The 12,278-nt window shown below is 33.8% G+C and overlaps 3 protein-coding genes across 3 annotated transcripts; 2 read left to right on the forward strand and 1 right to left on the reverse strand.

Moving 5' to 3' along the window:
* Positions 1-119: 119 nt before the first annotated feature.
* Positions 120-1,499, reverse strand: RO3G_16413 (uncharacterized protein; the record flags this gene model as incomplete). The annotated part of the gene is made up of 4 exons (XM_067670997.1): positions 120-127; positions 262-928; positions 979-1,188; positions 1,245-1,499. 4 exons carry the CDS (start codon positions 1,497-1,499, stop codon positions 120-122), a joined length of 1,140 nt encoding a protein of 379 aa, XP_067527098.1.
* A 1,796-nt stretch (positions 1,500-3,295) lies between these two features.
* On the forward strand, positions 3,296-4,072 carry RO3G_16414 (uncharacterized protein; the record flags this gene model as incomplete). The annotated part of the gene is made up of 4 exons (XM_067670998.1): positions 3,296-3,427; positions 3,479-3,550; positions 3,596-3,904; positions 3,932-4,072. The coding sequence occupies 4 exons, from the start codon at positions 3,296-3,298 to the stop codon at positions 4,070-4,072; spliced, it is 654 nt and encodes a 217-aa protein (XP_067527099.1).
* Positions 4,073-5,022: 950 nt separating this feature from the next.
* On the forward strand, positions 5,023-6,496 carry RO3G_16415 (uncharacterized protein; the record flags this gene model as incomplete). Its single annotated transcript, XM_067670999.1, has 3 exons — positions 5,023-5,207; positions 5,265-6,331; positions 6,459-6,496. The coding sequence occupies 3 exons, from the start codon at positions 5,023-5,025 to the stop codon at positions 6,494-6,496; spliced, it is 1,290 nt and encodes a 429-aa protein (XP_067527100.1).
* Between the last annotated feature and the right edge of the window lie 5,782 nt (positions 6,497-12,278).

Consider the following 12,278-nt stretch of genomic DNA (forward strand, 5'->3'; position numbering starts at 1 on the left):
TAAGATCATCCTCATCCTCACCACCTGGATGGCTCATCCTCATCATCCTCCATATCCTCATCCTCGTCTTCTTCCTGCCTTCATCACCAAACAATGCACGTCGACGTGTCCTTCCACTGTCATCTTCCTCCAAAGATTCTTTGATTTCAGAGGCCTTGACTGGAGCAGCACCAGAAAAGATACGTAGCTCAGATTCTTGTAATTGAGCAGAGAGGGTATCTTGAGCATCCTGAAGACTCATGACGAGCTTCTCACCCGTACCTTGAGGCACAATCTCATCGCTCTCGTCGCCTTCTTGTCCTTGTTCCTCAGAAGGTGCATAAGCTGATTTCTTTGTGAAATGTCCTGGCACGTTGATATAAACCGCATCTTTATCGTACATCACACCACCCACATCAGACATGGGAGCATAGATCAACTTGTGTTTCTCATCCAATCGCTTTCTTTCCTTATCTGGTAAAGGACAAGGATCAGGCAGGACGGATACGTCGGACAAAAGGTGATCACCAGCACCAGGGATATGAACACGCATGCCACTCTTCAGATTCGTACCTCTCAAGTACCCATACAAGGTCACCGTACGATCACAGGTAGGCTTACGGTGAACCAATTCAGGATCGGTCAAGTCTTCGATACGATCAGCTACCACATAAGGATGTGTGTTTCGCCAGACGAGTGGTCTAAACTTCATGACAGAAATAAATCGAGACAGGTTTTGAATTTCCAAGTTGGGATATCTTCCGTTGATAATACCAGACAAGTAAAATAATTTAGCACCTTGATAGATTTCTGTCCAGAAACGATCCTTGAGTCGCTTCTTTGTCGCTCTCAATGACTTGTTGTTGCGGAATTTGTCGAGATGAGTCAAGACACCCATCACTTTTGGGAAACCGTGAGATTGTAAAATATTCAAAAATTCAAATGTTTCCTATTGAATAACATGAGTCACTTTTTTCTAATAACAAAGCCAATTCTTACCATTTCAAAGCCAAAACTAGCATCGATCATCAAAAGAACAAGATCAGCAATTTTTGCAACATCAATCATTGAGTTCAGATCATTGTTACATTCCATAAATGTCAAACGCCTCTTTTTGCCACTCACAACCGTGATAGGTCCTTTGATCTCATTCAGATTATGTTTTGTATATCGTTTAACTAAAGATCGAATCAATGTTGATTTGCCCGACTAGAACAAACGAAATCAGTTTTTTTTTTTTTCTTTCTCAATCATCAATAACTTACACCAGGTGGTCCCACAACGGCAATGACAACAGGAGGTGCTTCGATAGGTGTACGATCAACTAGAGGAACATGAAGCTTCTTTTCTCCCAAATCATGGTTTCTGCGTACTGTCTTTTCTGCTCTTCCTGCGCTTTGAAAAGTAAAAGCTTTGGGATTGCTTGATTTCTTTGCATTGGCAAACTTGTTTTCCTTTTTTCTTTCTACTTTTTTGCCTGACTTTTGTTTAACATGAGGCTTATGTGTCTGATCGTCCATATTTTTTTTTCTTGAAAAAAGAAAGAGAAAAAAAAAAATATGTTTACTGAGTTTTCAAGAAAAAAAAATATTTATTTATTGACTTAGATAACTCCAGTTGGCTTGGATTGGATTTTTAAACTAATGAATGCTCTTTGAATTAAGATTCATTTTTACTCTAGTAAACAATGCCAACCATTGTATCCTTTATGTCTTTCTAAGCAGCATATCACGAAAATAGCTATCCACAATAATGATAAATAGCATTACAAATAATGCAACAAATATAAAGCTCACTCAGAGAGGTAAAGGGAAGTATTTCAATCACAATTTATTGGACGTTTCAAAACAGAATAGCAAGAAGCAACTGGGAGGTCTTGTTCACTTCTCTAGAAGGAACCAATGGTATAAGCCACTCAGAGTCATGATGGTCACAAATATTTCGTCCAATGAACATTGGCTAAAGCATTTCCCTATTTTGTCATTTTGTTACAATGATCAGTGATACATTGCTTCCAGAGAAATTGACAGGCATCTTATATCAAACACAATTTGAAAAACTAAGGGCTCGGTGTCAAAAAAAGTTAGCAAACCAACCAAATGTACTGTTATGACAATAGGGCTCCAATGATTCATAGCATAAGCTCTGTGGCCAAGTGATCCTTGAAGCAACAAGTTTCTCGTCCTTAGGAACGTTTGTCTAGTTTAAAAAAGTTGATGATCGACAACTTCAAATACCTGCTTAAGATGAACCTCTGCTAGTAGGAATCAGGAACTCAACCCTTTTGAATCTCTCCTTCCTTTTTTCATTCTCTGACCTTGAGGGATTTTTCAGCTTATTTGTACTATTTCGGTTGATTTAATACAGGCGGAAAGGTTTTTGTTAACAGGATCTTTGATTAATGATTGCCTTAAAAATCGCACTTTGATAAATTGATATTTATTTGCACCAAAGCATCCCAGTTCGAATATCAGAACATGTTCTAGGAGCACTCTATCTACAACCAAGGGAAGAAATAAAACTGGAAATAATTTAACTACAAGAATACAACTTTACAATCCTCCGTGGCACCTTATATCTGTCCTCAATAATCTGCTGGCACAATCGTATTTTCTCATGTCTTGATTCTTGTCACAGAGTCAGAAAGTAATGATAAAGATTTCTTGTGGCACCTTTTTGATCCTGAAGACTAAAATAGAAACTTCGCTTTTGCATGATTTCGAACTGTTCTTTTGGGAAGTCAGACGTAGACTTCTTGTGGAATTTGTAGACATAGATTTCTGTCACCTTGTAATCAAAAAGAGAAAAATGCTTGAAAATGAATCAGATTAATTATATATGTCATTGTATGTTTGAACTCATAAATGTTGATGTTTCCTTGAAATTGACGTTTTATAGATTAGATAATATAATATTTGATAGCAACATGCAACATACAATGTAAACATTTCTGTGTTACTTGAAAAAATGAATATTGTTCATGATTAAATACTGCCTTTTGATCTCTTCAGCATGATGATTGATCAAGCCCAAGGCAAACAACAGCAATATCTGTGTGATAGTACTACTGATTTGGGTACAACTATTTTAACTACTTAACTTTTTGATTTCTTTGAATTTTAAACAGATTCTTTGTTTGCTTTTATTTGTACAGAGAAAGTTATTTCTGCGAGCAATGAGCTTTTCAAAGAGCACCCTTTGATCCTATCTTGTATTTAAAGTTTGCATTGACGCCATTGAAATGACCAGTCCATCATTCGGCACATGAAATTCTCCATATTTTTTCCCCACATTTTTTTATTTTATTTTATTTGAAATGTCAAAAAAGACAGATTTACCAACTTGGATATTTCGCTTGATTGGAATCACTTCTTTAGCTACTGCAGTCATTAGCTTTGCGATTTATTGGTTTAGAAAATATCCTCCTCGGCGCAAGATTACTTTTAATGTTAGCAATTAGTTTACTTTTACTTTGGATAATAATAACAATCTAGTTTAGAAAAATGATGGTTGGAGCAACAAAATATTTAAATCCCAAAGACATAAAAAGATGACCATCTCTTTAAAAAACGTAAACTTGACAATTATACTTGGCATTTATTAATAATAACAATAGACTGTCCTATGGAACCCTTCATCCGATATCAGCATGTATGCTTTTCATGAAAACGTACTACAATTAATAATACGACTGACGTATGCGTATGATATTTATATTATAATTCACATCAATTCAGTAAAAGAACGTGATCGTATACAGTTCTTGTTAGAAAACACACAGGGCGGTCTATTTACAGGTGGATACATGGATCAAAGAAAGATTATTTATTGCTCAGAGGAGGAAGGCAAGGTACATATCATACGGCATATTGAGCCAGTCATTCATATCGAAGGCGGTTGGGAAGAAGACGATGGAGAGAAAATTGTAAAAAGATTACAACCATTTATAAAGAAGATTGTTTGGATTGTGACGAAAAGAAAGATGGATTTAATGAAAAGTGATCATGATTTAAAGCATAATGTGGAATTAGCAGAAAGGTTGGCGGATACATCTATAGCTCGTGAAGTGATGGAGAATAAGAATGATGAATGATTTGCTTTAAAGAAATAATTTAGTGTAATTAATAAAGAACAAACTATTTGTATTCAGTCAATGAATAATTTAAAGCTCAGGTTTCTTGTTTCTCTTTTTTATATAAATGATTATTAGTTAACCTTGTTCTTGATCCTCTTCTATTATCCTATATCATTCAATACAACAAGAAAAATAAATATAAAAATACCTGTTTATATTGAGTTATTGTACTAAAGAGAGCATGAGAGTCAGAAAATAAAAAGATTTAAATTGAACCCAATGGACTCATTCGTCAATAAGTTTCATATCTTTATACAAACACTTTCCAATGTTGTTCTGTCTCTTCCAACACAACAGCATCTTAAATGAAGCTGAACTCTGTTAAACTCAATCGGGCCAGAACAAGTTATTACCGGGAATTCATGCTAAAATATAGAGCGCCGATCTCTCTACTGTGGTTAAACTGAGTTATAACTGAACCTTACTTTATAGCTGCCAAGATGTTTAGTTGAATTATTTTATTAAACCACACAAGATTATAATTAGATTATTTTTATTCTTTTCATTGTAAATAAAATATATATAAAAAAAAAATACAAAAAAAATAAAATAAAAAAAAGGAGGACGCTTAATTTTATAAATGACATGTGTTTATGTCTTTATTAAGGAAAAATGATTTTCGATATTTTTATTTTCTTGTGTGGGACTTGTTCTTAAAATGGAAAGAGTTCATTGCGTGCTACCTACCAATGCTTGCTTTTATTCAACTACGAAAAGTGTTAATGTCACTCTTTTAGCTAAAACAAGTACCGACAATAAGTCATTCAATATAAATATCTCTTCTTTCTTCCTTTCTTTCTTTTACGCTCTTTGAACTTTTTTCATTGTAAATATTATTTATGCGGTGTACAACCATCATCACTCTTTGTTCACTGTTTATAACAGTTGTATCAGCAAATGAAAAACCAATGTTAAGAATACCCATCACACGTCGTTCTAGACCAGACCCTATTATATCAGCCCATATAAATAAATTTGGAAAGCGAGATAATTACATGTCAAAACTATTTAACGATTTGGGATGCCAGTATTTAATTGATATCAGTGTGGGTACTCCAGGGCAAAACTTTACTGTAACGCTTGATACTGGAAGGTAAAGTATTGTAAAAAAAGACGATCGACCACAAAAAAAGAAACTAATTTAATTTAGTGCTGACTTGTGGATTCCTGGAAATTCTTGTCCTTCAACAGATTGTCCTAGTGCTTTATTTGATCCTTCAGCCTCATCTACTTTTGAATATTTAGATGATCCGTTTACACTTACTTACGGTATTGGCAATGTAAACGGTACTTATGCAACAGACACAGTGAGTGTTGCCGGAGCAACAGTCAGCAACCAACAATTCGGTTTAGCCTCCGATACAAAGCAAATCTTAACTAACCCAAGCACAATTACCGTTTCCACGGCTGCCAAGCTTTTGAAACGAGACACCGCACCAAAAGCTAATGGTATATTTGGGCTTGGATATCCCCGCCTGACAGCTGCCTCTAGTAAAGGTCAAGGCGTTTACAACCCATTTGTATTTAATTTAGCAGAACAAGACATCATTAGTGAACCTGTATTCTCAATTTACATGAACAGCGTCAGTACAAATGGCTGGGTAGGCGAAATTATCTTTGGCGGTATTGACCAAACAAAATTCAAAGGCAACTTGACATACCTTCCCGTGGTTGCACTACACTCGTTAAAACATAGAAAACGTGCTGAGCTCAGTACAGAAGACAATTATTATTGGATGGTGAGAGCTCAGGGCGTGGCCATCACTAATAGCACGAGTGATACCAACAGCACGAGCACAGAAAGCACAGTCAGTAACAATACGGATGCCATCAGCCTCAGTTTTAATACCCCAAGTGCATACATTCTTGACACAGGTACCACCTTGACCTATCTACCCTCCGACATGGCTGAGAAAATAGTAACGACAATTGCCGGTCCTGACGGCTTCAAGGTTCATGAAGGCACCGGTACCTATCTTGTCAACTGCAAGGCTGCCCAATCCAAGAAAAAGCTTGAATTGATCATGTCCAGTCACAAGAATCCGATCAGTCTCTCTGTACCTGCTTCTCAGCTAGTCATCCCATTGGACGGACCGACGGCAGCCACGGCAAAGAATTGCCTCTTTGGTATCGCACCCTCTACGGGTAGTGTGGGTGATAATCTCTATTTAGTCGGCGATTCTGTTCTTCGTAGTACTTATATGGTCTTTGATATGGGTAAAGGCCCAAGTGGGTATGGCTGCTGCTGTAGGTCTCGAAGGGAAAGTTCAAAGTTCATCCTTTTTTTTCTCGGCAGATGATTTTCAAAGTAAGGCCTCCATTAATCAACACTTATCTGCTATAGCTTTCGTATGCTGTCTCTTCATATTTATCATGCTCTAATAAGGACATCCTTTTTTGTAAATAGTAATAATAACAACAACAATAAAAAATGCACATGGCATTATTATAGATCAACTTATTTCATCTTGCAAAATCTTGCTTTTTTTATATTCCTAAAATATGAATAAATGACATATACGCCGCTTTCTCTCTCATACACACTTTTTTTTTTAATTAGTAAAATAGAATGTTCAAACCCGTGTTTCTGTTTTATTTGGATTTAAAAATAAAATCGAACAATTTTATTCTGTTACACGACTGTCGGCCCTAGTTATTCCGTTGAAACGAATCTCGACAGAAGAAGGAGGTGTCAAGTTTCATATTACACAAACATTAAAAGAAAGGAGTTTTTTTGTCTTGTTGTCAAACGCTTTAATTATTAGTCACAACTTTGAATACAGATGAAGGAGGAGGCAAAGAGGAACTTCTAAAGTAAAATAAACTTACTTGTTTATACGTTTTTCTTTTTAAAAATATAAAACATTATCCGCTTTATAACTAAACTGTATGTACATTTATTCATAAATTTTGATGAATGAATTTTCTTGTAAAGGGCAACAGTACATTTCATTACCTTCATATATGACAATAGACACTTTTTTTTTCTTTCTTAGAAATAAACAGTGTTTATTATCAGCTATGCTCTTTATTTGAATATTTTTTATTACATGTTTTATAGAAATGCTTATTTCTAAAAATAAAAAACTAAGGTTAATTGTTAAGAATTTTACCAAAAAAAAAAAACCTCTTCAAAACTTCAACGAAAAGCTGTATATGTAATTGGTATTAAAAGTAATGTCTCTCATCTCATAGTAAAATACAATCTTCATTGACTGTGCCAAGTTACTTAAACACAGACACAGTAGATCAGTTAGACACTCTGGATATAAAACACGATAAGATAACCATGAAATACAAATATTAATTTGATGATTTATATAAGAGCAACAATATCAATTACTTCAAAGAACTGCCACTATCGTTAGTAATAGGTAAAGTACTGATTTCTAGTATTATCCTTAGCAGAAAGAATAACTTGTGGCAGTATATGGCCCGTAGGACTCAATGAGACTCATGTTTTTTTTTTTACCTCCGACAAAATTTTATAAAGCAATTTCCTTTTCGAATTTTTTTTTTTGAAGTATTGATGAATCCTATCACTTCAAAAAATGAGAATACTTGTTAAAAAACTAAAGTATTCGCCTCTCAGGTCTCATAGTAATAGGTCTTAATATTGACTTATCAAAATCGAGCTTTTGACAGTGGAAAGTAATTACCCAAAGACAGATTCAAACGTCTAAAAGGTTGACATGATTTAAAGAGATAAGACAAAACCAACGAAGCCATCAACAAAGGTTACTCATTCTGACTAATAGTTGTTGAGCTCAAAATGCTTAAACTAGTTTATTGAGAAGAGGTAAAAGTGTATAAGTGTGCGTTTTCCAAACTTTTTTTTTGCGCCTGGAATTATGGCTTTAAGGTGTTTAACACGCTCCTTCTCCTGTGTAGTCACGGATTTTTAATGAATATAAATGGTGATATATCGTTACAAAAGACTAAGGGAGAGCTGATTAGAAATATATTGCCATCTTCTTTTACAATAGCCTTTTGATCTATCATACCAATTATGATATAGCCGAAGTTTACTAATCTGTATCATTTTACTTTGCTATGTTTTTCTTTGGGAAAATAAAGCATGATTTATCTATACAAGCAAAATCTAAAAATTCAACTTGTGCCAACAGCATCAACGATATTAACGTTGAAACTGAGAAAGGGATGAGAAAGAAGAACACTAAGACCATATTAAAGAATAGAAAGAGATATGAAGTACACTACATAAAGCTTTTTTGTTGTTCAATATTAAACAAAAAAAAAGTGTGATAAATGTTCAAAATCTTGAGAAGGTAAATCTTGTTTCAAGTTCCTTCTAGAAAGCTATAAAAAAAAAGGGCATCTCTTCGCTTCTTTGCTAAGCATATAGAAGAAGCAGACGTAGTTTTGAACTTTGATGTGAGGGTTACATTTATACCTTATCCTCTTTTTGCACAAGTTGCTTCAAGCAAATGTTAAAGAACAATCAATTTTTGCATCATAACTGGCCTGATAAGATAAAAAATGATAAAACAGGGGTATGCGTAGTGTTCCAAGAAAAGAACACCTTTAAAAAGAGTGAATGGAAGACTTGCTTTGTTTATTCGTCGTTTTTTTTCCTTTCAGTTTAAAAACAACATGCGTAAAAAAAAAGAAAGAAAAGAAAAAAAAAAACTTATTGCCTCGCTCTCTGGTCCTCTTCTTTCACTATCTGGTCTTCTTCCGTCACTATCTGCTCTTTCATTTATGGACATGGTCATATTCCCGGCTTCATTAAGCCTTTCTAAACAACAGTCAATTCTACACTGTAAACAAAATTCTTGCCGTTCTCTTCTGAAAAGGAAGCAGAACTAGGCTGCAATCGATGATTGCTTTACTTTTCGGAGGTAAGCGCTTTTATTCTTATGTTGTTTATATCTTGATGACTGAGATTGACACTTCATATACCCCTTTATTATTTTTTATACACGTTTGTGTTAAAGTAGTAACCATTTAATTAGTGTGATACACATGCTAAACTAAAAAAAAGAAGCCAGGTACAGCTTTATTCGAAATGGTTCAACCAATTTTATCATTTGGTAAATTAACATCAAGGCATTTATTTAACATAAATAAGTATTTTTTATAAAAAAGAAAAAGATAATGTTTATTTTAGCCATTAAGCATTTGGATGCTTTGCTGTTAATACAAAAGTTGCTAAATGTAACAATAAAAGGATACGAAAACTGCAATAAAGGTTTTTTATAAAGCTAGTTGAGAACAACTTTTATAAAAAATACATGGAAATTCATGAGTACAATCGAGATCTTTGTTTACTTTTCAAATAAAGAAAAGTAGATCCTGACATGCAGGAGCAGCAGCATTTTCATTACTAGAGAAGTCAAGATTGACTTCACTAAGTACTACTTGTATAAGCTTTTCTCCTAATTATGTGTTGTTTTGTTAACTCTTGAATTGATGAGGCAGTACTTCTCAATATGGTCAAACCGCTTTCTCAGTAGTCCCTATAGGCTAAGTCTTCCTAATCCACAATTACGTAAATTCTTTACTTCTTTAATTTTTTTTTTTTTTTTCATCTTAGGGTAATAAATGTTATGTTCTGGTAAAGTAATTAGAAATAACAAGATAAACCAAAAGAATACTTTTTGAGACTGAACTTTATTTAAGACAATCTTTTTTGTTAAAAATAAATCATTACAAAGTCTACTATTTATATTCTTCTATCAGTTGGCGGGTAAATGAGTAGTTATGAGCGTAGATCCAATCATTGACATGTTTGATTGAAGAATGATCACTGAATCGATTATGAAAATTTTTAATTCGTTGTTTTATAGATCTTATTGTTCTTTAACTGATCTGGGAGTATTGTCCCGTCTTCATTGAGAGGAAAGGTATATTTATATGAAATGCCTCCAGTCAGATCAAAGTTGACTAGGTACCTGATCCATTATTATTCATTTACAGAAATGATGAATAGTAAATATCATGGTTTATTTATTGTTCATGTTTACTTTATAGAATGAATCTAATAGTGATAGTTTTATATAAAAAGAAGAAGAATATATTTTATTTAATAAAGATTTAAATTATTATCTTTTATCAATTTTAATATACTTCTTTTAGTTGTGATTATTCAATGTCCGTTATGATCAGACTCTGTTCTACAACACTCTCTCTCGTCTTGAAATCTAATAAAGAGGTTACATAGAGACTCATTCACTAGTTTTTAAGTACTATTTCCCTTTTAATTCTCAAATTTTGATTTGCAAATATCTCACCTTACGCACAGCTTCTGATGCTCAGCTCTTTTTGAGGTTCTTACAATACAGTATTAGCAAACGGTCGGTCAGAAGGCTTCTTAGAGAGATAGGCTTTAAGTCTGGAATTAAGAAGTACAAACCTTTCATCAGCTATACAAACCAGAAAAAGCGATTGAAGTGGCGTTGCGACAAAGCATCATGGTCTGTGGAGGACTGGAAGTCTGTGATCTTCAGCGATGAGACAAAAAACAATGTTTGGGATGCCAATGGTATATGCTACTATTGGAAGCAAATCGACCAACCTTGGCGATCCTTTCATGTTAATCAAATAATGAACCATGACGGCGGATCTGTTATGCTGTGGGGCTTGTTGTATCCACACAACTAATAAAGTGAACATTCATGGATAAACTTGGATACTACGGAATTATAGTCTAACCTGATCTCTATTATAAATGTGAGACTTCTGCAATAGCCAATCTTACCCTGTTGTCCTATCAGCGTTCTAAATACTATATCGAAACCTGATTATAATAACGGCAGTTCAATCCTATTTTATAATTATGGATTAGATCAATAAGTATTTACTTCATTGTTCCTTGATTCGTCAAGTAGACAGCGGCTATTGATTATTAACTACCCTTTCCTTATCTTCCATATTATTCTTTTAACCGATCAATTGAAATAGCGGTAAAGACCCAGACATTCAAAAAGTATAAATACCCTCAATATTTTTTATTAATAAAGTCATAAATAATCTTTAGTTTCACAACTATTGTCTTTTTGTAGTTTTTGCTTCATATTCTTTATTTGGCAAAACAGGGCTGTATTACATCTCGAGGACCAGGATATGCTTGTCGAGTATAGGATGGCACAATGAATTCAAAAGTGTACATGCATATTTTGTCTACTACGTATCAAGAAAGCCTAGCATATTATGGTTTGAAACATTGTGATGTTTTGTTTCAAGACGACAATGACCCAAAGCACAAGTCAAGGCATACAACTAACTGGCTATCTGATAATGGGATATCAGTATTAAAAGGTTGGCCGCCACAAAGTCCCGATCTAAATCCTGTTGTACATGTTTGGCGACATCTAAAGTCAAAGCTGTCTCAATACGATACCACACCAAGAAGTATAGACGATCTCTGGAAAAGAATTGATAAAGAGTGGAACTCTTTTACTGAAAGCGATATGCAGCCATACTACGAAAGCATGCCAAAACGAGTTGCTGCTGTTGTAGAACAGTAACTGATTGTAGTTGACATTAATAAATATAAGTCTTAATACAAGATCATAATTAAAATAAAATAAAATACAAGTTTATTTAAATAAGATCATACAATCAATTCCAATTAAACATGTTCTTTTAGAATATGTATTGTATTCATGAGAGTTCTTTGATAAGAAGACGTATCAACTAAAATAACCAAATCCAACCTAATGTCAGGAATATTGCTAATCTTTCACATAATTGAAATAACGCGTAAAATAACGTTATTCAAATCAGTGAGGAATTCCCAGAGTAAAAGATAATCTATGACAGACATACAAAAGAACAAATGAAAAGTTTTCATAATCATAATTATAGATAACACTTGCTAAAGTACCTGAATATTAGAAGAACGATAACAATAGAAGATATCAAGCCACTCACTCAATAAGATATAAATACCTGCCTTCAATTAGAATAATTTTTACTAAAAACTTAAACTGAAATAAAGATCAGTCTCAAAAAGTACCCAAACTGTTTCTTGATCTTTGTTTTTACCTTTTCCTTTATTATTTAAACCATTATACAACAGCTGCTATTATCAAAAGACGAGGCAATTATAAGAACTTTTAGTGATTTATCCAAGAATAAAAAGGAACAAGAGAGGACGGGACTCGATCAAGAGTATTGGTTTTTATTAATAAGAAAACTG

The sequence above is a fragment of the Rhizopus delemar genome, genomic scaffold, assembly GCF_000149305.1.
Source record: "Rhizopus delemar RA 99-880 supercont3.20 genomic scaffold, whole genome shotgun sequence".
Lineage (NCBI taxonomy): Eukaryota > Fungi > Mucoromycota > Mucoromycetes > Mucorales > Rhizopodaceae > Rhizopus > Rhizopus delemar.